The 24941-nt window shown below is 38.1% G+C and overlaps 2 protein-coding genes across 2 annotated transcripts; both read left to right on the forward strand.

The window, feature by feature from the left end:
• The first annotated feature begins 4894 nt into the window (after positions 1–4894).
• On the forward strand, positions 4895–14155 carry LOC107187034 (dual specificity protein phosphatase 15). The gene is made up of 7 exons (XM_015575033.1): positions 4895–4939; positions 8911–9027; positions 9105–9229; positions 10651–10822; positions 11887–12065; positions 12666–12866; positions 13918–14155. The coding sequence occupies exons 1-7, from the start codon at positions 4919–4921 to the stop codon at positions 14153–14155; spliced, it is 1053 nt and encodes a 350-aa protein (XP_015430519.1). The 5' UTR covers positions 4895–4918.
• An 8212-nt stretch (positions 14156–22367) lies between these two features.
• LOC107187362 (BRCA1-associated protein) lies at positions 22368–24941 on the forward strand. The gene is made up of 6 exons (XM_015575444.1): positions 22368–22457; positions 22844–23114; positions 23183–23372; positions 23648–23966; positions 24041–24465; positions 24561–24941. Exons 1-6 carry the CDS (start codon positions 22379–22381, stop codon positions 24939–24941), a joined length of 1665 nt encoding a protein of 554 aa, XP_015430930.1. The 5' UTR covers positions 22368–22378.

A 24941-nucleotide genomic window follows, 5' to 3' on the forward strand; every position in this document is an offset into this window, starting at 1 on the left:
TTGAATTATTTTGGGAAGGAAAAAGCTCACAAAAACCACTGTCGATCGAACAAGGTTTCCGCGTTACATGATGCGGTGTCCCTTCCTCGTGAATCCTTTACCTGCCTTTACCTCGATGCCGTCTCTTCGGGGGATGGCTTTCGTTATTCAACGAGTTTCACTGCCTCCCTCCCCCCAACCGTGCACGCCTTACTTTCCCCCACCGCGTGTCCCACACAAACCCCTTCCCGCCCCCACCACTAGCGACCGTTCTCCCACTTGGTGTGTGGCAAGTGCCCCTAGATTCTGGCAACGCTCCTTGCTACCGAGACAACGGGACAGTTTTCATACGGCGCACCCTCCCTACCGATCCAGTCGAAACGTATGCACCGATAACCGAGGACAGTGGTGCGTAACGCGCGCGACTCGCGTACACCCGTAACCGCCTACGGTCGCTGCGTGTGTGCGTGCGCGGTATACACCGTGTTAATTGGAAAGAAAAAAGGTGCTTTGAACGTGAGAAAGTGTCGACAGGTAGTGGGACCACCTTCGATCGAATCGGTCGGCCCCCTCCGCCCCCCCTGCACAAATCATCCTAACCGTCGATGCATCTCTCATGCACACCTTCCGTTGTTTTCTCGCCTCACTTCCGCTCGAACACCGACGATCACCCCTGGAAAATTCTACGGGGAACCATAGATCTTAATTTTTCGAACACCGTAACCCCGTGATGGGAACTGGAGAATGTAAATACAGCGACTCGGTCCTCATGTGTGTGTGTGTGTTTTATGCGGTATTCTCGAGTCATCTAAATGCACACACTCGATGCATCCGGAACGACGTTACGAATTTTTGTTTGAAAAATTTAACACACGACCTTGGTTGTGTGTCGTTCAGGGACAAACAGTACACACACGTGTCTAGTTTGTCAATGGTAAATGGAAAGTTTCTGGCCGAAGTTGTAGGACGATCCACGGCCATGAAAGAAATATACTTTGGTTTTCGTACCGTGAAATGGAATTATTTAATATACGCCTGCTTTCGAGTATAATATATTTAAGAAGTGGTGGCCTTGAATGTTATTCGACAAGTTGCACGTATCGTTCCAAACGCACTGCACATCGTTTCCCACGGTGGACGGTAATTGCTGGCGCTAACCGAAGAATATAAGAAATCTCGAGGGTGGTTTGAATGTGACACCGAATCCTGTTGGTACATTTCTAATGTTTTATGTATGTGGGAATGGCTTTCCTGGCAGTTACAGGAAAGCATTGTCCACTGTCAATACGAGTCTACCGACAGCTTTTTTTTTTATTTCAAGTCGTCGTAAGTGAACGGTGGGCGCTGCACGTGTTCGTTGCACGGGAAATTACCATTTGTTTTCTGTTAAAATTGAATGATTATGGATAATATTAAAGTTTAATTACTTCAACTTCGTATAGAACGTGACGAATATTAAAATTTTTTTCAACGAGGGAATAGGTAACGATTCTTTACACAACGAACACGTGTTCTCCTTGCTGACTTATGATTAGGCTGTGGATGGAAAGGAGAAATTTCCAATCTGGTAATTCTATTAAATTAAAAATAAATCATCTTCGTAGATTTCTTACGTTATTCTGTAATTTCCATTCTAAAATCAACCGCCTAACTGCCATGTCACGTACAGTAGGCTACACAAGTATTCATACACCCATATTAATAAAAAATAAGTGTTAACAAAAGCTGTTGATATTCATCCACACGCAGGTTTACTAAACTACATCCATTCTGAATTTATCTGTTACAAAGATCGAAACGTAAGACCTACATTGACGTGGTTTACTAATTTATTCTCATGAAACTAGCCAATAACGCAACGCAAAAGTATACATACAATGTAGCTTTCGGGGAAATAACTACCTAGTTAATCAAATCTGTGTGTAGGTGAATATAAGCAGCTATTATTAATATTTATTTATGATTTCTGTGGGTGTATGAATATTTTTGCTGCCTACTGTGTGTCTGACACATGTTTCAGTTTAAAATTAGTAAATCATTACAGTAAAATATTTACTGAACCAAATTTGATCGAGGACCACATAAGATTGAAAAATGAGGACTGTAACGTATATTGGCCTGTACAGTCTTCGTGTTTCTTTAACCCTCCGTTGTCCACACCTTCTTTGTCAAATATAGTTGTCATACTGGGTCAATTTGACCCAAGTCAATATTCAATCAGCTGCTATTTAAAAACTACTCGTTAATTTACGCCGCAAAAAATTCGGCGATAAAGTGTAAACATCGTAAATTATATTTTTATAGTTAAAAATTAACATCGAAAGTTATATCATGTTTAAAAAAATTTGTGAAAAAAAAATGTTTGAAAAAAGTTTTTTTAGACAGACCTGAAATTACTACTGCATGGTGTCAGTAGTACCATTTTCAACGATTCAAAAATATTTTACTTCAGTCTTACGGTCAAAGCGTTACAAGAAGATTCGTTTCACATTCAAGAATTTTAAAGAAAAATCCCGCGATATTTCGACGAACATAAACAATTCGTTCAACCGGGGGACAGAATTTCATTCTTACTCGGTCTTGACTTCTTTTCCTTATTACATAAATATTCCTTGAGCCATGAGTTGTCTCGTCGGATTTGATTTTTGGCAGGATCGCCACACGCAAGACTGGCTTCGATTTTCCATTTGGCGACGGTCCAACTAATACGTTGAAACCAAAGACGCGAAAAGTTTTTAATTTATCGCCGCGGGGGCGGGTGGTAACAATTCAGGCCGCATTTCGTTTCTTCGTTTGTAGACCAACGACAGCTTTCTACCTCTCTCTCTTTCTCCCGCGACGACGATGGATATGCATCGTGTGCATTTAAAATGTCAGTAGGAAAATCGGCCGTGGCGGAGATAAAGATTATCATCACCGGGGGGCGCGCTATTTTTTCCTCCGTCCCATTTCCGCGAACAATTTCGTCCCTGAAAACGAATTACGGAAAAAAGGCAACAATAACAACGTTCACGGACGATCCAACCGAACGATAAACGGCATTAATAATTTCACCGCGAAACACGCCGCGACTTTACGACATCTCTTCAATATTTAATTCCACGCGATTACCTGGCTCGAGATGGTTGTTTATCGCGATTAAAAAAAGGGGGAAAAAATTGTAAAAAGTTCGCCGGAGACCGTCCGTTTGCGGTGCAACCTGCCGGAATAAATGCGTCGTAAAGGCTGTGCGTGTACAATCCCGTCCGTAAGTATCGGATTCGTTCGGAAAGTTTTTTTTTATATATTGTTACTGTACAATTTGTCCATTGGACATTAGATAAATTCTTGTATGGGTTGCATAGTACGTGGGTGGCATTTTGTGTGCTTCGTAAAAATTATATTTATCCAGCGAATTTTTTGTTATTATCCGGAATTATCTTTGAATTGTTTCGTCGAATGTCTTAATGGTGGCTTTTTCGAGCTTTTTTGAGTCCCTATGACGACACGTGAAATTGATGTCATTGATCTTTGTTAAGAAATGTTGTTCACGAAGGAATAAAATTCAGGTTATAGAGGATAAGAAAACTGTTGAGACATTGATCTGAAGTAAGATAGGGTGGACGCACCGGTAGGTAAATGAACACGTACAAATTAATGAGCATTATTTATATATAAAAGCGAGTAAATTAAATTATTAAAATAAGTAAATGATTAAATATTGATTTTTTTTAATTCCTTGTTGCATATTCAATTTTCCCGTCATTGATTAGAAATGTTCATTTACCGATGAAGTCTGTATTTTTTCTTTTGAATTTAATTAACTACACTATTCCAACTTTTTAAATTAAAATCTATACTTACACAAAGGTATAGATATTATAGATTTTTCTTAGTATTAGATACATCTTCATGTGTCAAATATTTATCAATATTATCATTTAAAATTTCACTTTAATAGTTACCAAATTTCTTAAGCATTCATTAGTACGTTTACCCTATTAAATGAAAGACATTCACTTAAGTCCTATAAAATGCACAAACGTTAAGTAAACAACTAGTGCAACATTCATTTGATTTCACAGAATAGTTACAGTGTTCGTAATGTAAATGTAAATCGATCTCCAGTTCCACGAACGGAAATATCGAAACTCGTGGTCGTAACGGACAATTTCCATAGACTGCCAATTGTACTTATGGGCGTTACTGTACGCGTGTATCGGTCCCCGAGGACGGATGCGTGCAAACCGACATGCTATGACACACTTGAAAACAGTTTCGTGACAGGTCCGTCTAATCTCCGATCGCGTCACATAAGATTTATACCGCGACCCAACGTTTTATCATTTTCCCCCTTGCGTTTTCATAAATAGCGTATGATTGCCGGGAGAACGATCAAAATGTGTAAAGACCGCGACACCAACCGAACTCCTGTATTCTACTAGTTTTTTTTTTCATTTATAATCGAGGATCATGAATGTGAAACTGAACCGACGATTAATTCCAAGTCGGTATCAGTGATCGAGAGTTTCTGGAGGGAGAAAACAGAGTGGAGATATACCTATGTATAGACACGTTGGATGCACCAGTTGATTATATTATGATAACAGAAGGATATTCGGGGGGAGGTATGGAACGTGGCGCATTATGGAAAGGATGATCGATTTTGGAGGTTATAATTAACGATCGAGAGTGAATCTGGGACTCTGAAGTCGCGACATCGGGGAGAAAGCATCTTTTCGAAGATGATGCAGAGGGTGGGACGCGACGATTGTGGGAACCAGACGAACTGTTGCCCAACAACAAGACCATCGGGGAGCGAGCTCGAGAGACGGAAGATAAGAGGTGATCGAGAAATCGTTCCAAGTGCGACGAGCGATTAGACTACTGATAATTTTTATCGTGGATCTACGATTCTCCTTCTTGCCCCGAGGGAATTGCCTATAGCTGAGCTGGCGCCATGGGGAATGGTATGAATAAGGTAAGACGAACGCTTATAGCCCAGGGGTCAATCTTTAACCCTTGCGCGCACCGTTCTCGAATCAATTTCTCCCCCAAACTTTGTATTCCCATTATGCATTTCATTATAGAGAATTCTGAATTCATTTTGTATCGATCGTTAATATTAATTTGACGAAGGGTGAAGTAACATATAACGTAAGTAACATTGTTCGACAAAATTTTGTTGATTTGAACTTTGAAAATTTTTAAATGTTGGAGTGAACTGGTTTTGTTTACTTGATTTTTAATTGCTAAATAAAAAGGTGATCTCACTATTGGTCCCAGACATAAGATTCTTTTTAGTTTAATTGTCAATATGGAGCTGTAAAAAACATGGTGATTCTACATGCCGAAATAAATAGAGAAAAAAAAACAAGATTTTTTCACTTAAGGCTCCGTTTACGAGATAATCGAATTTGAATGCCTGCTGGGTACACATGCAATTGAATAGGATTTGGCTGTCGCGTCTGTTCATTGCGTTCCTTTTCTACTTACTACCATAAGCGAATACACGCGCTTTAGATTAATGAATCAAACTGAAATGTTTGATCATCTATGCTAACTTGATATTTTCAACGTTAGACTACGTAATGTGTAAAGGAAAAACTAAAATCAGCATCCTGTTCAGTAATCTTTAATTAACACCAAAAAATCAGGTTTCGTTCTATCATTTTGGGACTTGTTGAACAGTGTAATTAATACTTGATATATTTTTTCCCACCCCGTACGAAAACTGGGTCGTTTATGTTCAAATATAATTTTTTTATTATTTTAAGCTATCTAAAATTCTGACAAAACTTCTAGGATGCTTAACAAAGCTTCTACTACATTATACATCCATTCGTTACGCCAACTGCTTAAAACTTTTTTCGGTAATAATAGAAATTCGTAGTAAAGTCCGGGAAAAATGGGAATTCGCTTGGGATTGCCAATGACCCACATTGCGTACAGAGGGTTAAGGTTCTCGTTTTCAAAAGCTAATCCGTGTATATTGCCATTCAAAGTCTGGAACGCCAAAATGAAACACCTTTTTGAAAATATGTAACCACTTGACTAGAGATGAGCGAATATAAAAAAAAATGAAATATAAAAAAAAGTATTATGTCATTTTTTATTGATTAAACGAAATTCCAATTTTTGTAATAAAATGATATTTTTTCTTAAACGAGTAGACACTTGGCAAACAATTATTTAATCTCATTACTTGTCTAAGACCAGGATAACGTTTTAGATATTGCTCCTTTTTACAAAGTATTATTTGAATAAAATTGTGCCCAACTCAGCTATTTGATTCTGTTATTCTAATAAAAAAAATATATTTTTCAATTGTTACAAAAATTTCAATTTTTATAGAAAAGGTATTTTATTTTTTTACATGACCAGTATTATACTTATCGTTCCGAAAAAGTGATGATTTCCTCATGACGAGTATATTCGTCAAACACTGTTAAAGGGTTAGATGTTAGAGGATACGATCGAGTGGAAGGAATTAAAATAAATCCTGTAATAACAATGTAACTTTTCATAAAATCAAAAAAACGATAAAGGGTTAAATAACTATCTAAGCCATCGAATAACGAACATTCATCAATAAATTTGAATAAATACAGTATAAGCCTGAAAAAAGTAGACTAATTTATCGGGGCCCTTTGTTGCTCATCACTAGACTGCGGATTTTAAGCATTTATAGCAGGAGTGAATGTATAGAACTGAATAAAACAGATACTTTAATAATATTTAGTAAATGTATTAATTTATTTCCATCGTAATGAAACCATTCATGAAAAAAAGTCAATCTCTGCTAATGTCTAGTTTTCCGAAATTGATCTACAAAAGTTTGAATCCGCCTAAACATCCGCAGTCCACTTATCACACGTGCGGGCTCCAGTGTTCCCCGAATACCCTAACGGTGTGCACGTGCTTCCGCAAACAGTTCGTTTCATTATTATAAATAATGCACCTATCGCGTTGCGCTCAAATTACCCATGGCCTGAATACGAAAATTTCGTAACCTGGTCAGGGGCTCCCCCCGGTACGAAAGTAACAGAACACGTCCCGGGGATAAATAGGGAGGAGTGGGGGAGGGTTGGAGCACAACTCGTTGGCCCATTTGCCGATAGCTTTAATGGCCATTGTTCCGAAGGAATCGCGTCGATGCATATAATGGGAACCGGGTGGGGTGGTACACAACGAAGATTTTAATCGATGCCACCTGATGAAAAAGTTAAGAGGGTCCCCTCCCCCTGCGTCATTGTCAACCCCCCTGTGTTCCATTAAAGACGTGGTCCCGCGGGCTTTTAAAGAACGCGCATCGATTAAACGATTATTATCAAACATACGCGGCTCGTTCGACACGTTCGAGTGATCATCGTCATCCCCGCGCGAAGATGAATGATTAACCGGGGTGGTGAACACCTGCATCAAAAAGCTGCCTTATCGATTTCACTCAATGCTATCTCGACGACCCCTGTGTATGGAGGTATACTCGAGCACCACTAGAACGCCTCTGAACACGCTTAATTGCGAACGAGGGGAACTATCGACGCGACTTTAAAAAAACACACGAGCACGTCGGGAGTCTCCTCGAGTGCTTGCCCCATTACGAGTGAAAAATAGTGACATGTGTATGTATAACTGACTACGGTTCGCGTAAGAGGCGTCTGAACACGGTTTCGATGAGGTCTAGATGCACCGTTTACCAGGTTCACCTGTTATCGGGGGAATAATGAGCTCGTCGTTTGTATTCAAGGAAATTTTGTATCGTAATGTCTGTAAGGATATGTAATTACAGGTAATTCTCGTGTAACACGGTGGTTAGGTCGCTGAAAATTGCTGGATTATACATGGGCGTAGCCTGGAGGGTAGTACGGGCACTTGCTCTCCCTTAGAGGGGAGAAAAGCGGTCTTTGACCTACCCTAGAAAACATTGGATTTTCTTCTCCGCCTTAGAAAAGAAAGATATTGTGTTAACTAATATTTTGTATGTAAAAATAAATTTAAAGTTCATTTAAAGTAATATGAATTTACCTTAAGATACATTTTGCCCCTCCCCCCCAACTGATAATCTGGCTACGCCCATAGTGTTATGCAAATTCGTGTTACAGTAAATCATCGATGAGTGCTCGAATGAACATTAAATATTTCACAAACTATCACTGTGTTACACCTTATTAAAAAATCAGCGTTACACATGGGGACCTCACCTTGTCAGTGCCGAGGCGCCTTCGAACACTCATCGATGATTTACAGTATATAAAACTAAGAAGTAGGATGTGCAGACATACGAAAAACAGGGTTAGGTTCCGAAAACTAACAAAATTGCACAATATTCTAATTGTGTTAAAGGGAAACGGTGTTGTTGAATACCGTTTTGTGGGGGAGTTTCCTCAATTCTCTAACAGTGTCGAAGCGAAACCGTATCATGGCGATTCCGTGTTATATGTAGATTGCCTGTACATCATTCATTTCTACGCCAAATTATTTACGTGCCTTTATCACGTTCACCTTTATGGAGTTGACAGTACATTACCGTGAACAGCAATGTGGGGCGTAGAATCCTATATCATCCTCGTTGAGCTATTACATTCGAGAAGTTTGAAAACTTGTACAAGACTATAGTTACTCGACATACAGTGGGTAAAAAAAGTATTCGTATACACTTTAAAATTTTCATTACAGTCTCAAACAAAAAAATTGTAGAAAACGAGATTCACTATTTTCTTTGACATTCTGAAAAGTCGCAAATTTTTCAAAATTTGGTAACATCATTTATTACACTAATCCTTCTAAATTCACAAAGAAACTCAAGTCACTTGGTCCAATTTTGAAATAGTTGTTCTGTTTTAAAGGGTGTACGAATACTTTTTTTACCCACTGTATATCATTGTTCCTCGCGATCTAATTTAGAATTTGTTTATACAAAGATGTACGGTAAGTTTGATGTGTGTATAGGTCCTACCCGGCCTGTACGTTGGGAATTACCACGATAGCAAGGACCCCGTCCAATTGGAACGCTTCGAGATCACCCATATCCTAGCGATCCACGATACCGCCCGTCGACTGCACTCGGTAAGCACGCGTTGGAAGAACAACTTTACTACTGGATTAGTAAAAAGAAAGAAAATTTTTATCGTTTGTTATTGTAGGACAAGCATTATTTGTGTATATTGGCGGCGGACAGTCCGGATCAGAATTTGACACAATACTTTTCCGTGTGCAATGACTTTATTCACTCCGCCCGTTTAAGGGGTGGAAACGTCCTTATACACTGGTGTGTATGTTCCTTCCAACATATAAGTATTTAGAACAGCAGTTGACACGCTGATCGCGGCGGTAATCGATTCGTAGCCGGTGCAGAACTCCCCAGCTGACGCGGTTGCATTATTTACAATACTATCCAATCTCGTCGTTGCTACACAGAGGGTCCAATACCGTGTAGATACGCTACAGTAAGACCTCGCTTATGCAAACTAGTGAAAATGAAAAATCATTATTTATTAAATAATATTTACATGTACACTATACAGTAAGACCCGATTATGCAAACCAGTGAAAACAAAATTATTATTATTTTAAAAAAAGCATTATTTACTATATAGGGTGTCCCATTTAAATCGGCCCACTCGAATATCTCTGAAACTGTTGACAATATTAAAAAATGTTCCAGACAAAAGTTAAATGGTATCAGGGGACAGACTTTTTGATGTAACTTTTTTTGTGTAGAGGCGTAAAAGTCATATGAAAATCAACTTTGTTTTGTTAAATGGAATCGTATAATTTTTAATGCATTACTTGATGCTATTCCCTATCCATATTCCCTACATAAAGTACTGAATCATCAATGGCAAAAAAGCATTATAGAGTTGCATCAAGTAGTGCATTACAAAATATACGATTCCATTTAAAAAAAACGAAATTGACTTTCATATGACCTCTACGTCTCTACATACAAAAAGTTACAGATAGAAAAAATTGGATTTAAATGGGACACCTTGTATAATATTCATTTGCATGGTACAGTAAGACCTTGATTATCAAAATTAGTGAAAACAAAAAATCACTGTTTATTGTACAATATTCGCATGTGAAGATAGTGTTAACAAAAATCTATTTGAAGTGTGTTTCTGCCATGCATAGAAGTTCGGATAATGGAACGCTAGATTAAGCGATATTCGGATATGTAAATGGTGTCTCAATAATCGAGGATCTACTGTACCTACCGTCCATAAGTACTTGGACCTTTGATGGAATTCGATCAAAAGAATTTTTCATACAGTCTAAATAGAATCAACACCAATCAATGTTATTGACATTATAGACGAACTAAGATATATTACTTCCAATTTTTATAAATTGTTTTTCAACCGATACATACCCCACAAGGCCTCTCTTTATCGTTGTTGCTTCGATAAGATCTAATCTATCTTCCTCAATGTCTTCTAGTAATTATTATAACGTGACTATGATTCACGAATAAAATTAGAAATACTGGATTTGATCGGAATAATCTATTTTCAAAGTGTTTTTGGATCCAGTGCCGTACTCGGGGATAAACAGAAATGTTTATCTCGCTGTGGTCAGCGTGTTAAGCAATGTAAATCGGTAGTTCATGATTCATTGTAGCCTGAATGACCAGTTAACAGTCTAATTCCCATCCCAAACTCGTTCACGAAACGATACATCCGATTTCAGCTTAGCCGGTATGTCGAGAAGCGTCACAGTAGCAGTAGCCTATATCATGAGTACCACCAATCTGTCATGGAAAGAGGCACTCAAAGTTGTCAGAGTGAGTCGTTCCATTGCCAATCCAAACGTCGGGTTCCAGCAACAGCTTAAGGATTTCGAATCCAGCCGACTTCACGAGGTATGCAAATAATAATGCTTGACTCCGAATCCGTCCGTATCCGCGGCAATCCTCTTCAAGCCGAAAGACCATTTTATTACAATATTTCTTTCGCTATTCATAATTCATTCCATAAATATTTACGACGGGAGATCGTCACTGGAAAATCGTATGCAGAAAATTTATGCCACAAATCTATGTGATTAGAAGTACCTTTGATTTCCAGTTCACTTCGAGTTAGGGACTGGATATTTTTAAAAATTCCCTTCTTCTATTTCGATGCAGTAACTTAGGACTGTGCATCGTCCTGTGCAAGAACTTTATGTGTATTTGAATTGTAAGTCTTCTTTGTCTAGTTACCAGTAATAGTTGGTAATTCTCTAAACACCACAATTTCTTCACATTTTTTTTTTCTTAAATTCAGAGAAGTTTTCAACCCATGGATTACGATGACAAGGTCCTTTTGCACCCAAGTGTTTAAAACCGCATCTAACTTATCGATTTGTAAATTTAATTTAAACTAGTAGTTGTTCATATTTAGTCACGTAAAAAATCAGGTGTTTTTTAATGATCACGATTGAAAGTATACCTAACTCTTTTTTTACACGATTTTGAAATAACACGGTCGAAGAAAAAACCTCATACCTTTTTTTTTTTACACGGTTTATTTCCTTTATCATGTTGCAAGAAAAAAATCATCTTTGGTTTTTTTCATTCCCCCGGACACGGTTTAAAAATTATTGAAACTTGCAAAACCAAAAGAGCAAAAGAAGATTTTTTTTTTAAAACGTATCGTCCGTGTAAAAAAAGTCTAGTGTATGTTTAAAAAGAAGTAAGCATAGGATTTCAAACGGACCCAGACACAACTGTCTCTACGATACGTTAGTAAATGGCACAATTAGGTCGGGAAATATTAAAGGATCATAGTAGAAGTACAAAGACTTGAAGACTATTGGAGAGTTAAATGAAGGATTCGTAACTGAAGAGCTGATCAGATAATAATGACTTTTATCGATTGTGCCATCCTCAAATGCAGGCTCGCGACCGAACCGGTGAACTTACGAGATTCTTTTTAATTGATGCAGGAACGACGCAGGTTGAAGGAACGGTTTCCAAGTCTGGCGCTCGCCGAGGCTGACGCAGAAGTGTGCCGTACCACTTTAAGAAATTACGAAACCATGGCACTGGCGCGGGAAGTGTGCGAAGGGAAATGTGCCATGGGCCGTCCTTGTCCGACTGGACTTTGCAGGCAGCCTTCCAAAAGGTTCGTTACTTTTTCGTACAGTTGTGACTAATTCCAGACCACTTTCAGATATAAGACGACCAGACATAGACACACACACAGACACATACACGCTGTCTTGACTTCTCGGTTATTTTTGTCTTCGGAAGTGTTTCACCCTTTATCGGCCGTCACACAGACACAGACACGCTGTCTTGACTTCTCGGTTATTTTTGTCTTCGGAAGTGTTTCACCCTTTATCGGCCGTCCGAAGCAACTCTGTTATATGTTCCAGTTCGTAGCGATCCGCTTCCTTCTGGTTCCATGAGAATCAATAAGCATTTGTTAATAAGCCGCTAACGAATACACATCTATGAAAGTTTAAAGCCAGCAAACGGAGGGAAAAACAATCGTCGAAGGTATTAACGAAAAGAGTTATTTCTTATTTAGTTCACTATTTATTGGGTCGTTGTAAAAGATTCCGTATTTGTCACGGTTTACCATAGTGTAAACACGACGAATCTTTTGCGTCAGCTTAATATTCAGTTAACGGATATCGGCCATAAAGGGTGAACGTGTCGAAAGAATCGTCGAAATGAGAAAATTTGTAAAGTTGATACCGTTTGGTTTACCGGATAGCAGGAGTCCAAGAAGAAAACAATCCACGGGAAGCACCAGCAGTTTGACGACAGGAAGAACACCGCCGCAAACACCGAGAATGCTACCATCCGCGCCCCCATCGCCAGCCATGCACAGATCGAGTAGCGTGATGTCTGCGACTAGCAGACCAAGAAGCGGCCCTGCTGGGTTACATTATTATACCGGTTCTGCACCCCCATCCAGGTAACATTATATACATTCGACTCTTTTTTTACACGGAAGATACGTTCCTGAAAGAATCGTGTAAAAAGAAAACCGTTTCCTATAGTACAATGGGAGATACGTTGCAACTTATTAAAAGACCGTGTAAGATGAAATGAAAAAACTCTATTTCATTCGAAAAATCGCATAAAAAAGTGACGAAAATTTATATGTAAATACATTTAAATATTTGACAACAAAATAAAATTTGTACACATTTCAATTATACATATTCGAACTAAAATAAAATTATTACCACATGAATATTGCAAAAAGAAGAATTAAACATTTGCAATAAAAATACTAGAAATAATATAAGATATTTATTATTTAAGATAAGATTATTCGTCACTATTTAATAATAATCAATATGCTTACGGCCAGGTGAATCAAAATCGCTATCCTCGCTAGAGAGATCTATCACATCCGTCAAGTTTTAATCCAATAAAGGTTTCGTCTGGTTATACCATTTTGAATAGATTGACTGCTTTCCGAAAGTTCTTACAGTATTGACCTTTTTGTCAAAAAATCTTCTTTTGATCTTTTGGTTTTGCAAGTTCCAATAATTTTTAAAGCGTGTCAGAGTAATAACACGTATAAAAAAACAAAGTCGGTTTTTTTCCTGTACCGTGGTAAAGGAAATAAACCGTGTGAAAAGATAGAAGGCGGTTTTTTTCTTCGACCGTCTTACTTCAAAATCGTGTAAAGAAAGAGTGAGGTGTTCATACCTTCTACTAAAGGCTTCTTTCAAAAAATTTGTCTTAACAGTAACTAAATAAATAAAAAAAGAAATTTGTAACAATTTCATTACACTGAACATTTGAAAAACTAGGGTTGTAAATCAAGGATTAGAAATAATAGAAGCTTTCGATTTTTTATATATTTCAAGTATATAAATTCAATATAAATTCAATAATTTAAGTATTTGGTACGATTTTTTTATCAAGTTTCATGAAAAACTATATACCTACATCCGCTCCTAAAATAACTGCCAGTCAACCAGATCATTAATTTTTGTAATTGCATTCAACAGGGCAGTGTCAAGGGTGGATCTGTCCGGATCAGTGGCCTGCAGCAGTAGCAGTACGAGTCTACAATCGGTGGGCAGATCGGGCATTTCCAGCAGCAACTGGCGGCTGACCGCCGGATCAGCGCCAACAACGCCCCGGCCAACGCCGCCTGTCTCGCCTCAACGATGGCCGAGGCGTGCGTCCAGCCGGCAGACACCCCAATTGCCGATTTCCCCAGAAACATCGTCCTCGACCACGTAGCGTCTAAGGAACTTCGCTTCGTTCTCGACTCTGCCCGAGTAACCTCAATGCTCACCGTACGAGAACGTAGCGTCTGATGAGCTTTGCTTTGTCCCCGGCGATTCGTCCCGGGATATCAATCAGTTGGAACACTGATTTCACCTCACGTCGAACGACTCAACCGTTGGCTACTAAACGGCGAAGGTCTCAACGACACGAATGCAAGCTTCATTGCAATTTCGTTCCAACAACGTCTGCGCAAGAATTGGAAGCTATCGACGGTAGAAAAAGGAGCTGCCCCACGTAGATAAACGAAACGAAGCTGTGGTTAACTTAAGGCAGAAACGATCCCCCGATATGCCTGTTGTGATAGATCGAAAGCTTTATATTTAGTGAACCGCTTGGACCTGGGCTGACGGACTGTGCCATCGCGCAGACAAGATTACTAGAGTCCGTGTGATTAATTAGCGGGAAAACCGAGGATACACGTTATTTGTTATTACTGTGGATTGGAGCAACGTCTTCGATGAACGTTCAAGTGTCGACCCTGTCGTCCCCCGGGGGTTAATTTCTATTTTAAAAGAATCGACTGACGAACGAGTTACGCGAAGCTAGTCAGAGCCGGATGCCACGGGTGGTCTTAACCGAATGCTCGCCGTGGCCGCTTATCTACTAATTGTAAAACTAACGCTGGATGCAACACTGCGACGGTATCTTCTCTTTGCATTAGAGCGAACTGGGAGGAAACACACCGATGGAAATCATCCGACGCTTCAGCCAAGCAGCAATTACACGAAGGAAACTCGCGCTAGCGCGACGCACATGGGCGAAGATTTAAGATACGTTTTCACGTGACAGTAAAAGTCACGACGTTCGATGTCATGACACTGCACGACAATGTAAACCGATGTCATGACAACGCGACATCTATTTAATTTTCACGACGTCAAGAGTCATATCGTTTAGTCTCTTGGACCGTAAAAGTCACCATTTACTGTCACGTGAAAACGTACCTTTACTCTTGTAACGTTTGTCTGTCTCTTGCTTCACGGTGATAGTGATTACGTCAACGGTATAATTAATCACAAACGAAGCTCTTGGATCACCCTGTTCCAATTGGAAATAAAAAGAGCAAGATTGTAACTTTGTTAACAAGTATCGAGAATGGGAAAACGTTATTACTTAAAATTAAATTTAACCTTTCCAGCGCTACGAATCCATATCTGGACCCCAGAGCCAGAGTGTATTAAGTCCACTTTTAAAAGAAAATCACATTTTACGTTTCCTGTATCAAATATTTCACTCTTTTAATATAGGTACATGATAGTCTAAAAATGATTTTAAGTTCATATTTTTAAAACGGTGTAAAGTTCATCACATAGGGGAATTAATGCAAAGTTCACCATTTCTACATATAGAGGCTTGCCTTAAATCCATTCAATAGTTCGAATATAGCAATTGTTTCTTGCTCAATTCTTACCGAACGTTTCCAAAGTTATAAGGTTTTCGCACTTTTGATTTACTCTCCTCTAAAGTTTGAAAAGTGTGATTTAATACACTCTGGCTCTGGGGTCCAGATATACGCGTTTGGAAAAATTGTTCAGAATGTGCTGTGAATCCATTTATGTGTCCGCGTGCAACAATTGGGTGCTATGAACCCATATTGTGAAAGTGATTAAGATTAAAAATTTGAAAAACTCAAAAGTGAAAGATTATTCAGTCGAGTGCACGCTTTGTCGCGATAAGTAAGCGTGTAATACACGCTGGTCGTCGGACATCTTAGCGTTGAAAAGGTTAAATGATTTATTAGCAACTTCGATTGCTGTTTGGACACGAATTCTAGAATTTATTCGCCTCTGTGCGCGGCGTGGCCTCGAGCGCGCGTGATGCAGCAATCACCGACAATCTTGCGTGCGATTGTGACAACGTGACCGCAATCGTATATACATATATCTATCTACCTATCTATCTATCTATCTATCTCGTAACCGCGTGAACACCGAGACACACACTCGTTAATTAGCATTTTTTTAAAAGAAACAAGAGCGCACGATGAAAGTTGTTGTTTACAACAAAAAACGAAAGCCACTAATAGCGTAAAACGTATTAACGATAAAATAAAATAATCGAAGCTCGTCCAAAACACGGGTTCACCGTCTTAGCCGTGTACAAAATGGTTTACTCCGTAGAAGACTCTCGATTAGATCTTTTTTCCAACTAATAATAATCGTCCAATGGAACGTAAAGATTCGCTGTTAGAGGCTCAGAAAATCGTCGCATCTCGTGTTCCTCGAGCAAATTCTTTCGTCGGCGGATTCGGCGTTGAATAAATATCGTTCGGCTATAGTATGCCCCACCGAAAGAACATCGACGATATCTTCCACGATTATTTATCGCTAAACTGCGGATTTTCATGCAAAATTACATATTCGAAAGTGCCCGGATAACCATTTGCGTGCAGATTGGCGGCAGATCATGCAACATAATCTAGGTTGACTAACCTAGGTCAATTTATAATCTAGGTTGCAGAATTTGTCGTTAACCTGAGCGCATATTGTTTATAGCAGATCCTGCGTCAAATCTGTAGCCATTCTGGTTACAGAAGCTTATAACAGACATTGGACTAAATCTGGCTGTACACGTTTGGCTGACTGGGTGATTCATAAAGACAAGAAGTAAAAGTAGAAACTTCCTTCTTCTCTGAAGTATCTTACTGAGGTTCAGAATATGTAAAATGAAAACTCCTTACATGTAACTAAAGTTTAATCTTTCCTGGTATTTCGCACCGCCCTATAAGATATAAATGCATAAAATCCGTAGTCTATTTATCACTTTTTGAAAGTAAGAATAAAGTACTCCACATTTTGGTCCTTCCCATACCATGAAACACATACTATATCTGCAAGTAAGCGCCTCTATTACCAACAGAAGCGTTATTCTTATTCCATCGATGAGACCAGTACTGTAAATTATAATAATTTACCAACGATTTAATGTTTTCAATCGACCAACGAAATATTTATAAATAGGGTATTTACAGTACGTTTTTGTAAACTACTTCGATCTTACCGATTCTTCGTGTGTAAACCCACGAATTATAGCGACCGTTTTATTTCTGTCTCTATGGACGACAAGGATCACTGGTTTTGAGACATACGTAACATCGACCATTAGATGTTCTTTCGGTGGATAGATACATAACGTCACGCTTGTAAGTACACGAGCATCACGCAAACCGTCGTAATTCAAAATGGCGTCCGACTTCAGGTACCGATGCACCGCCGTTGTCTGTTCGCGCTGCAATCGAGCGCCGACGAACCGCTTCAAATCATCCTGTACGTTTGTTCATTCCAGAACGGAATCCAGAACCATTTGTGTTCTGGATTTTCAGACGAGCCATTCGCGCTGGACGTATGGCAAACGGTTTGAAAAATGTCTTGGCCTCCTTGAAAATGTCTTCAGCTACTTGATGAAGGGATACGAGACGAACAAAGGAGAACGCGCACGCGTCGTTGTTCCTCGAATCGTTCCATTGAGTTTGTTCGCAAACCGTCCATTGCAAATTGTTGGATTTGTAGCAAAACCACGCTGTTTAGCGCAAGTTGTTAACCCAGAGGAAAGCATATATATACTAAACATATATGCATATACATAACTCGAAGCGTGTACGGTGACAAATGTGTTTCATGCACGCAGAGTATGGGACAGCCCCGAAGTACCGATCGAATAATTGATAACGCCCCAAGCCACTTTAACCCCACACCGCCAATCTAGCTAATAATTCGATTTTGTGTATTCATGTACCTATATGTACACGGAGGATCGATCGCTTCGTTAAGTTTCGAATGGCACAGAAATGAATAGGTACAGACGTGGTTGATTAATGATGCTCAAATACGAAGTTACAGAAAATATAGTAACGTTTAAACGTGTGTGTATATATTCTCTCGTCACACGAAATGTCGCTTGGTTTATTGATTGAACGAGAAAAGGAGAATTCAAAGTGTAGAACAAGAAGAAGAGGTAGACGTGCCGCTTATGTATACAATTTATAATGTTTAAGTACTATTATTACTTAAATTCGCGTGTATTCGTACGATTAATCAATTTTATATACTTTACTAGCCTACCATTGTTCAGTTTGTATATAAGATGAATGTGAGCATTCGCCACTTTTAGGGGTACCCTAGCAAAACACAAACAAACGGGGCCGGTTTGTTTGCCAAAGTGATGAACATCACGGAAATTATCAAGGAAATTTATTTTAAATATAAAAATCTTAGCACCCTGTCAAGTGTTTTGGCAATGAAATTTGACAAAATTTTAAAAGTGGAAATTGTCACTTTGATCTTTGAACGACTCGAGAATATCGGTCACAGTTACGGAAACATGAATCATTCTCTTCGCGTATAGTACTCAATCGACCCATACAGAGGTCACGTAACGTGAGAATGTTGTGAATAAAAAAAAAAAAGGAATGTAAAATATGACGATCTGTTTAAAAGGGTCTCTGCAGTCGCATGAAACACGTTTATTGCCCTTACACCATTGTATGCGTACACAGCCGGTAGGCATACGTTGTTACAAAAAGGATTTCAGAAAATTTTATAAATTGTTGGCAAATGGTGATTATTATGCGACCACGTCGTACATTTACCTACATAGACAACGTTGTTAATACACTTCTTTCGTGCACCGACGTACGATTCACCGACGAGCGAGAGGCAAGGTGTTTTGTGAGCGGATCATCAGAAAAAATTCATCCCTCTCCCTACCTCCATCCCTCGTCAACGCGTATTTTCCCCGATCCGTGTGGATAGAATCGTTTATTTTTCTAGAATCATTCTATCGATCATCTTAGTCCGATAAGAATTAATATCAATTAAATTGGATAGAACGCTGAACGTGCTGTCGAAGGTGTGCAAGAAAGAAAAAGGGGGCGCGCTCGTTTCATTCGATTATTTAGCGTTACTCAATCCAGACGGTGATTTTAACAAGTTCACCGGAATATATCACTGTTCGTTGTTAAAATCACCTTCTTCTATATAAAGCTGTATTCTTTTGAATAGGCTGATATCAAATGCAGTCCAACGAAATCGATGAAATCTATTTATCGAATTGAACTCTTTTCTTTTCGTTGTTATTGCTGCTGGTAACGCGAAATACGCCATTAATCGAGCAACAAAAGTGTGTTTTTTTTTACCAGCGCAAAATTCGAGTTAACGACCGACAATAATTTTCATCGATCTCGGTGGCGCCCAGTTATCGTTTCGGTCCGCTCAAGATGGTACAGCGGTGATAATGTTAAATATTCACAAAATATTTTTTATAAACTTATTGTTTTCAAGGTTTGCTCGATATCGACATATCGCTGGTGTGTTATTTGAAGATATATTTAAATATACACAGGTACACAGAGAGAACGCGTGACTATTTAAATGGGAGGAAATATCTAGTTAAGAGAATTCTACGTAATATGAAATAACAATGCAATTTTTCGTTCAGTTTTCACGTCATAGACATTCACGGCAAAATGTAATTTGTTGCATTAATCTCTTACTGCTTGGTGACTTTGCTTTTCTAATATAAAACAAAATCAATGGGTTGGAATAGACATTTTCAAATAATTTTTGCTTATAAAACAATTCACTCAAAGTGAATGTTTTCTGTTAACATTCGATAGTTCTCCAGCCATAACGACGTATAAACGCAATAAAAAATCGCAAAACATGTAAATAAAACGAAGTTGCCACATGGGAAAAATCGCACAGCCTGCCTGGGATACTTAATATCATCCAATATTTGTCGACGATATTAGTTGAAAAATAAAATTAAAAAATTGCTATGCTATACATGGTCGTACGTAGTAAGAGACTAATACAATATTTAAGATTCAATGGATTCGTAGAACATCTCACATTTCCTATCAAATGCTTTTACGCTACTCAATTTTGATTTGCAATTGTGAAAATAAAATGCGTTATAAAGAAACCACAAAAAAAAAGAAAACACGAAACAAAAAACCGTCTTCTAAAATAAGCAGTGGTTCGATTCACTCTTAATAGGGTAACTTTCGAAACGAATTTAAGTTACTGTTTCATTTCTCCGGAGATGAAACTATGTAAATGATATAATCCAGAAAGTTTTCGGTTTTTTTTTATGAAACATTAAACACGGGATCAAAGCTGATGTACGCAAATGTGAGAGATATTCGATTGTATCTTAACTTCAATTAAAACCTGTAAAACATGCACAATATGCTGTTACTTGGTTTAAAATAAATTTTAAAGAATTCCCGAGCTATGATCAAGTCATTTACCGACATATTTTAAGAACTCGATCACTGACGCTATGCTTATGAAATTTTTGTTATTTAATGGTTTAATGTTGTTCAATCCTTTTTGTTTCATGAAAGTACACTCTACTTTTTTATTCAATGTCTGTTTCAAGTGTATCGAATATCTCAAGGGCTTTCAATAGACTCTAAGAACCGTTGGAAACATGTAACTCGTCTCTCATGATTTACAAAATACAACATGGAAAGTTTTGGTATCTGTAATACTTTAATAAAAATTGTGGCGCTTCGTAAAATAAAGTATTGCAATGCTTTTTTATTTCTGTAGAGAAAATCACTTTACCTAAGAAACAACACCAATTAAAAAACGTAAATTACAGTCGGCAACCAATAAGGAAACCCAAATGAGTAATACTAGTTTGAAGGCTTACGAGTACCGTTTTTAAAATTATGTAACGTTTAGGAAGCCATTTTGAATGCTTCAAAAACGCATTTGAATTGAAAATATGTACATACGTATTTCACGAAAAAATTCTCGTTCGATCTTAGCAGAATAAATCACGGAATCGCGATCATACTTACGATTAGAAATAATATAAACACGATAAAATAAAAATATGCAATGCAGCGTTACCTATTTGTTATAATAAATTATCAGAATTCATAAATCTCACGCCGAATTGCGTCGGAAGGCACAGTCAACTGTCATGGCGTTGATGGCGCGTTCTTTTCAGTTAGAATTGTGAAACAAAAAATAAATGTTAATTCCAAGTTATTCCATTGAACTAAGAATGGTTACGTCACAAATAAACAATTACTGACTCGATGGGTATCATTAAAAATTGCAATTTGAACAAAAACTGCGTAAATACTAATTGGTATCGGAAGAAAACGCGAGTCGTGAAGACCGGTTCACTTTGTCCTGCAATGTCGAATTAATTTACGATTATTTAATCTAAATAGGATGAATATTATAGGAAAGTAACGAAAGAGAGCTAATGAAGGCACTAATAGCTAGTATACATAATTAGAGGTAAAATCAGGTATTTCGTCACAAGCACTTGCACTTCACGTCTTATCACTACGGTATCTACGAGACGAATGACCCTTCGGCTACATTCAACAGGCCACGATCGGTTGAGTCGGATATCTTCGAGAGATCACGATTGGTCGATCGTAGGGTAAGTCCCTTATTCCCACTGCAATTTATATTTCAACGAAATAGGTTAAATCTCTAAACTATGGTCAAATCTCTCCGAGTATTAAACAATTGAAAGAAGAGTCTATTTTCACAGTTTTTAGTCTTTTGCAACTTAACGTAATGGACCGATTTTACCGTACTGTATTTCATTTTGTAGATGTATTTTTAATACCGACATTTTGCATTTGAACTCTTTTGTTCTATAATCATTACCATTTGAGAAACCAATTTATAAAAGCATAAATGCTGTTTACATGACTAATACCACGGAAATAAATGTTCAAAATCCCCAGTCGATTGATAAAATATTTATTTAAAAAAGGTATCAAAACGTGTTCATATTTTTATTTGACGATGATAATCATCAGATGGCGCGATGAAAACGTTATTCGGGTATAAAAGTTTCCCACCTTTAAATGGTTTCTCTTGCGGAATAACTCGAAATAAATCGGAATCAAAACATTTCCTGACATTTCCCGAATCTATTGTAAAAGTGAATGTCATCACAGCTGTGACAATCCGTGGTTCTGTATAATTTAAACGCAACGGTTTACTCTTCATTAAGGATATTAATGATGGTAACTGGAAGTGAAAGATAAATTTTACCTGCTGATCAACAGTGTGTCACTTCGTAAGATTCTTGTTAATTGATCATGGGGGTCGTATAAAATGTTACCGAGTATTTAACAATAATGAACGCAATGAAAAATTCATTTGTAACGATGCACAATAAGTATTATTCCATGGGATGAGTTCCTCTCCTATTTCGGTGACTCTCTGCGTTATTCGCGTCGAGATCGTTGACGAGAATTCTGAGGAATCGAATGGTAAACACTTTTTCATCCTCCCCCTTGGAGTAACAACTTTCAGTTTTTTCTTCACGGTCCTAGTACTTTCGTGACGAATTATTTCAATAAATCAGTTTGTTTACACCACTCTTTAAGGTTAGGTACCTTGTCATAACAGTGTTGTTTTCACTACATTGTCCTCCTTTGTAATTAGAGTGAAGATAAGATATTGTTTGTATAAAGTTTTAATTGTTACCTTTATCTTCTCATTCTGTATTGATAAGCAGATGTTAAATAGGCATTAGATCACTACTTAAAGATATATCCAATATCATTGTTTGCAATATACCTATGATATCTGGTAATATAAAGAACATACCTTTGTTTGCTATCACAATTAATTCACAATAGATTTCATAATCCAGGAGCAATGGCTGCAAAGATGAGGGGTCGCAGAGAACCAACCAAGATAAATATGGAGAACTGCACAAATCTTACAGAAAAGCCGGACTTGTTAGTTCCTTCTCAGGGAACCAGCACATCTGGCTCTACCTCTAGAGCTAATTCTGAAGAAGCTACTTATGATAATTCAGATATGGCTGGTGCAAGTGCCAGTGTCTGTGATCAAATAAACTTCATCTCTGGAAATCCATTTGTAGAAGTGACTAAAGGAATTATACATTTGTACAAAGAAAAGTATGTGCACTTTGTTCTTATATTGCTATTGTTAATTATCGAAAATGATTAGTGTGATCACTTTTTAGCAAATTGACAGATATACGCCAAGCGGCAGAACGTACTCAGACTCTTTGCATCCTGTCTGTACCAGCTACAATGACCTGCCATGATCTTCTGAGGTTTACAGCACCTTGCCATCAAGATATACGACATTTCAGAATACTCAGAGATGGTAGTCCTAACCAGTACATGGCATTAATTACTTTCAAGTCTGCGGTAATTATATGATTACAGAGATTTCATCCAAGAGATGTACCATACTAGGAATAATTGGTGAAAGCATGTTTAAACCAAGAGAGATATCTATTTATTTCTGTGCCTGGTGATACTTGCCTCCTGTCTCTAAGTATAAGTTCAAATAGTAGTTTTCCATACAAACGAGGAATAATGGTTGAAAATAGGATAGTATTTAATACAGAGATGCCTCCATCAGTATTCTTCGGTATGATATCTACTGCATCGTGTTGATACAACCTTGAATAATATTTCAGAATGCAGCAACAGAATTTTATGGTTCTTTTCATGGTTGCCCGTATAATTCCTTCGAGCCAGATGTTATTTGCCACATGGTGTTTGTGTACAGTGTAGAAGTAACATATAATGCTATGCCTTTGTCCGGACACACGGAACTACCACTTTGTCCGGTTTGCTTGGAGAGAATGGATGAGAGTGTAGATGGAATTTTAACAATTCTGTGCAATCACACGTTTCATGCAAGTTGTTTAGCCAAATGGGGAGACACTTCTTGTCCAGTTTGTAGATATGCTCAAACACCAGAATCGCTTGCAGACAGCTACTGCATGGAATGCAGTATGTAAAAGATACAATGGTTTTACTTTTTGTTAAAAATGAAGGATACAGAAGTAATAATAAATATTTTTCAGATAGTACCGAAAGTAACGATGCTCTGTGGATCTGCTTAATATGTGGACACATAGGCTGTTCGCGATATCATCAAGGTCATGCCTTCCAGCACTACCGTGAAACACAACACTGTTACGCCATGCAATTAGGGAATAATAGAGTTTGGGATTACGTAGGAGATAATTTCGTTCATCGGTTGCTGCAAAACAAGGACGGGAAAATGGTCGAAGGCGGCCCAACAGCAACTAAAGCTGAAGGCGCTGCAATGGAAGAGAAAGTAGATTCTGTACAATTGGAATTCACTTATCTTTTAACGTCGCAACTAGAAACTCAGAGACAGTATTTCGAAGAGAGACTTGCGCGGCTAGAGCAACACTCTGTTTTACAAACTACAGAACTTAGGGATAAGCTAAGCCAAGTATCGGAAGAAAGTGCTAAACTTAAGGTAATTTTCATTTTCGAACCAATTAAGTACATTTCAATCCTTGCTTTTTTCGATATTTCTTGAAAGGAGTTAAATCTCTTTATTGTGTACTCCAGGAGGAGCTAGCTACATTAAGTCGTGAGAAACAAAGTGTGGACAAGCGACTGCAACAAGTTAGTAATAAATTGGTGCAAGTTCAGGCGGAATTGACTGAAGAGAAAGAATTAAGAAAGGCATTAGAATTGAATCAGGTCACTTGGCAGGACAAATATAAAACACTACAAAATGAAATGACCGAATATCAAAGCACTAAACAAGCAGAAGTCACAGATCTGAAGGAGCAAGTACAGGATTTAATGTTCTACATTGATGCTCAAAAGAAAGTGGAAAATTCGGAGCTAAGGGAAGAAATAGCATCAGGTCGCATAATGATCCCGGAAACATCGGGTACTGTTAAAAAGAACACTCGACCTTCCAAGTCTCGCAAAAAACGTTGA

Source organism: Dufourea novaeangliae, unplaced genomic scaffold, assembly GCF_001272555.1.
Source record: "Dufourea novaeangliae isolate 0120121106 unplaced genomic scaffold, ASM127255v1 scaffold14, whole genome shotgun sequence".
Lineage (NCBI taxonomy): Eukaryota > Metazoa > Arthropoda > Insecta > Hymenoptera > Halictidae > Dufourea > Dufourea novaeangliae.

Coding starts and splice junctions, on each gene's coding strand:
- LOC107187034 (XM_015575033.1), top strand. CDS start 4,919: ATGGGGAATGGTATGAATAAG. Junction 9,028..9,104: donor CCGCCCGTCGACTGCACTCG/GTAAGCACGCGT, acceptor TTGTTATTGTAG/GACAAGCATTATTTGTGTAT. Junction 12,867..13,917: donor GGTTCTGCACCCCCATCCAG/GTAACATTATAT, acceptor TGCATTCAACAG/GGCAGTGTCAAGGGTGGATC.
- LOC107187362 (XM_015575444.1), top strand. CDS start 22,379: ATGAGTTCCTCTCCTATTTCGGTGACTCTCTGCGTTATTCGCGTCGAG. Junction 23,115..23,182: donor ATACATTTGTACAAAGAAAA/GTATGTGCACTT, acceptor ATCACTTTTTAG/CAAATTGACAGATATACGCC. Junction 23,373..23,647: donor TAATTACTTTCAAGTCTGCG/GTAATTATATGA, acceptor ATAATATTTCAG/AATGCAGCAACAGAATTTTA.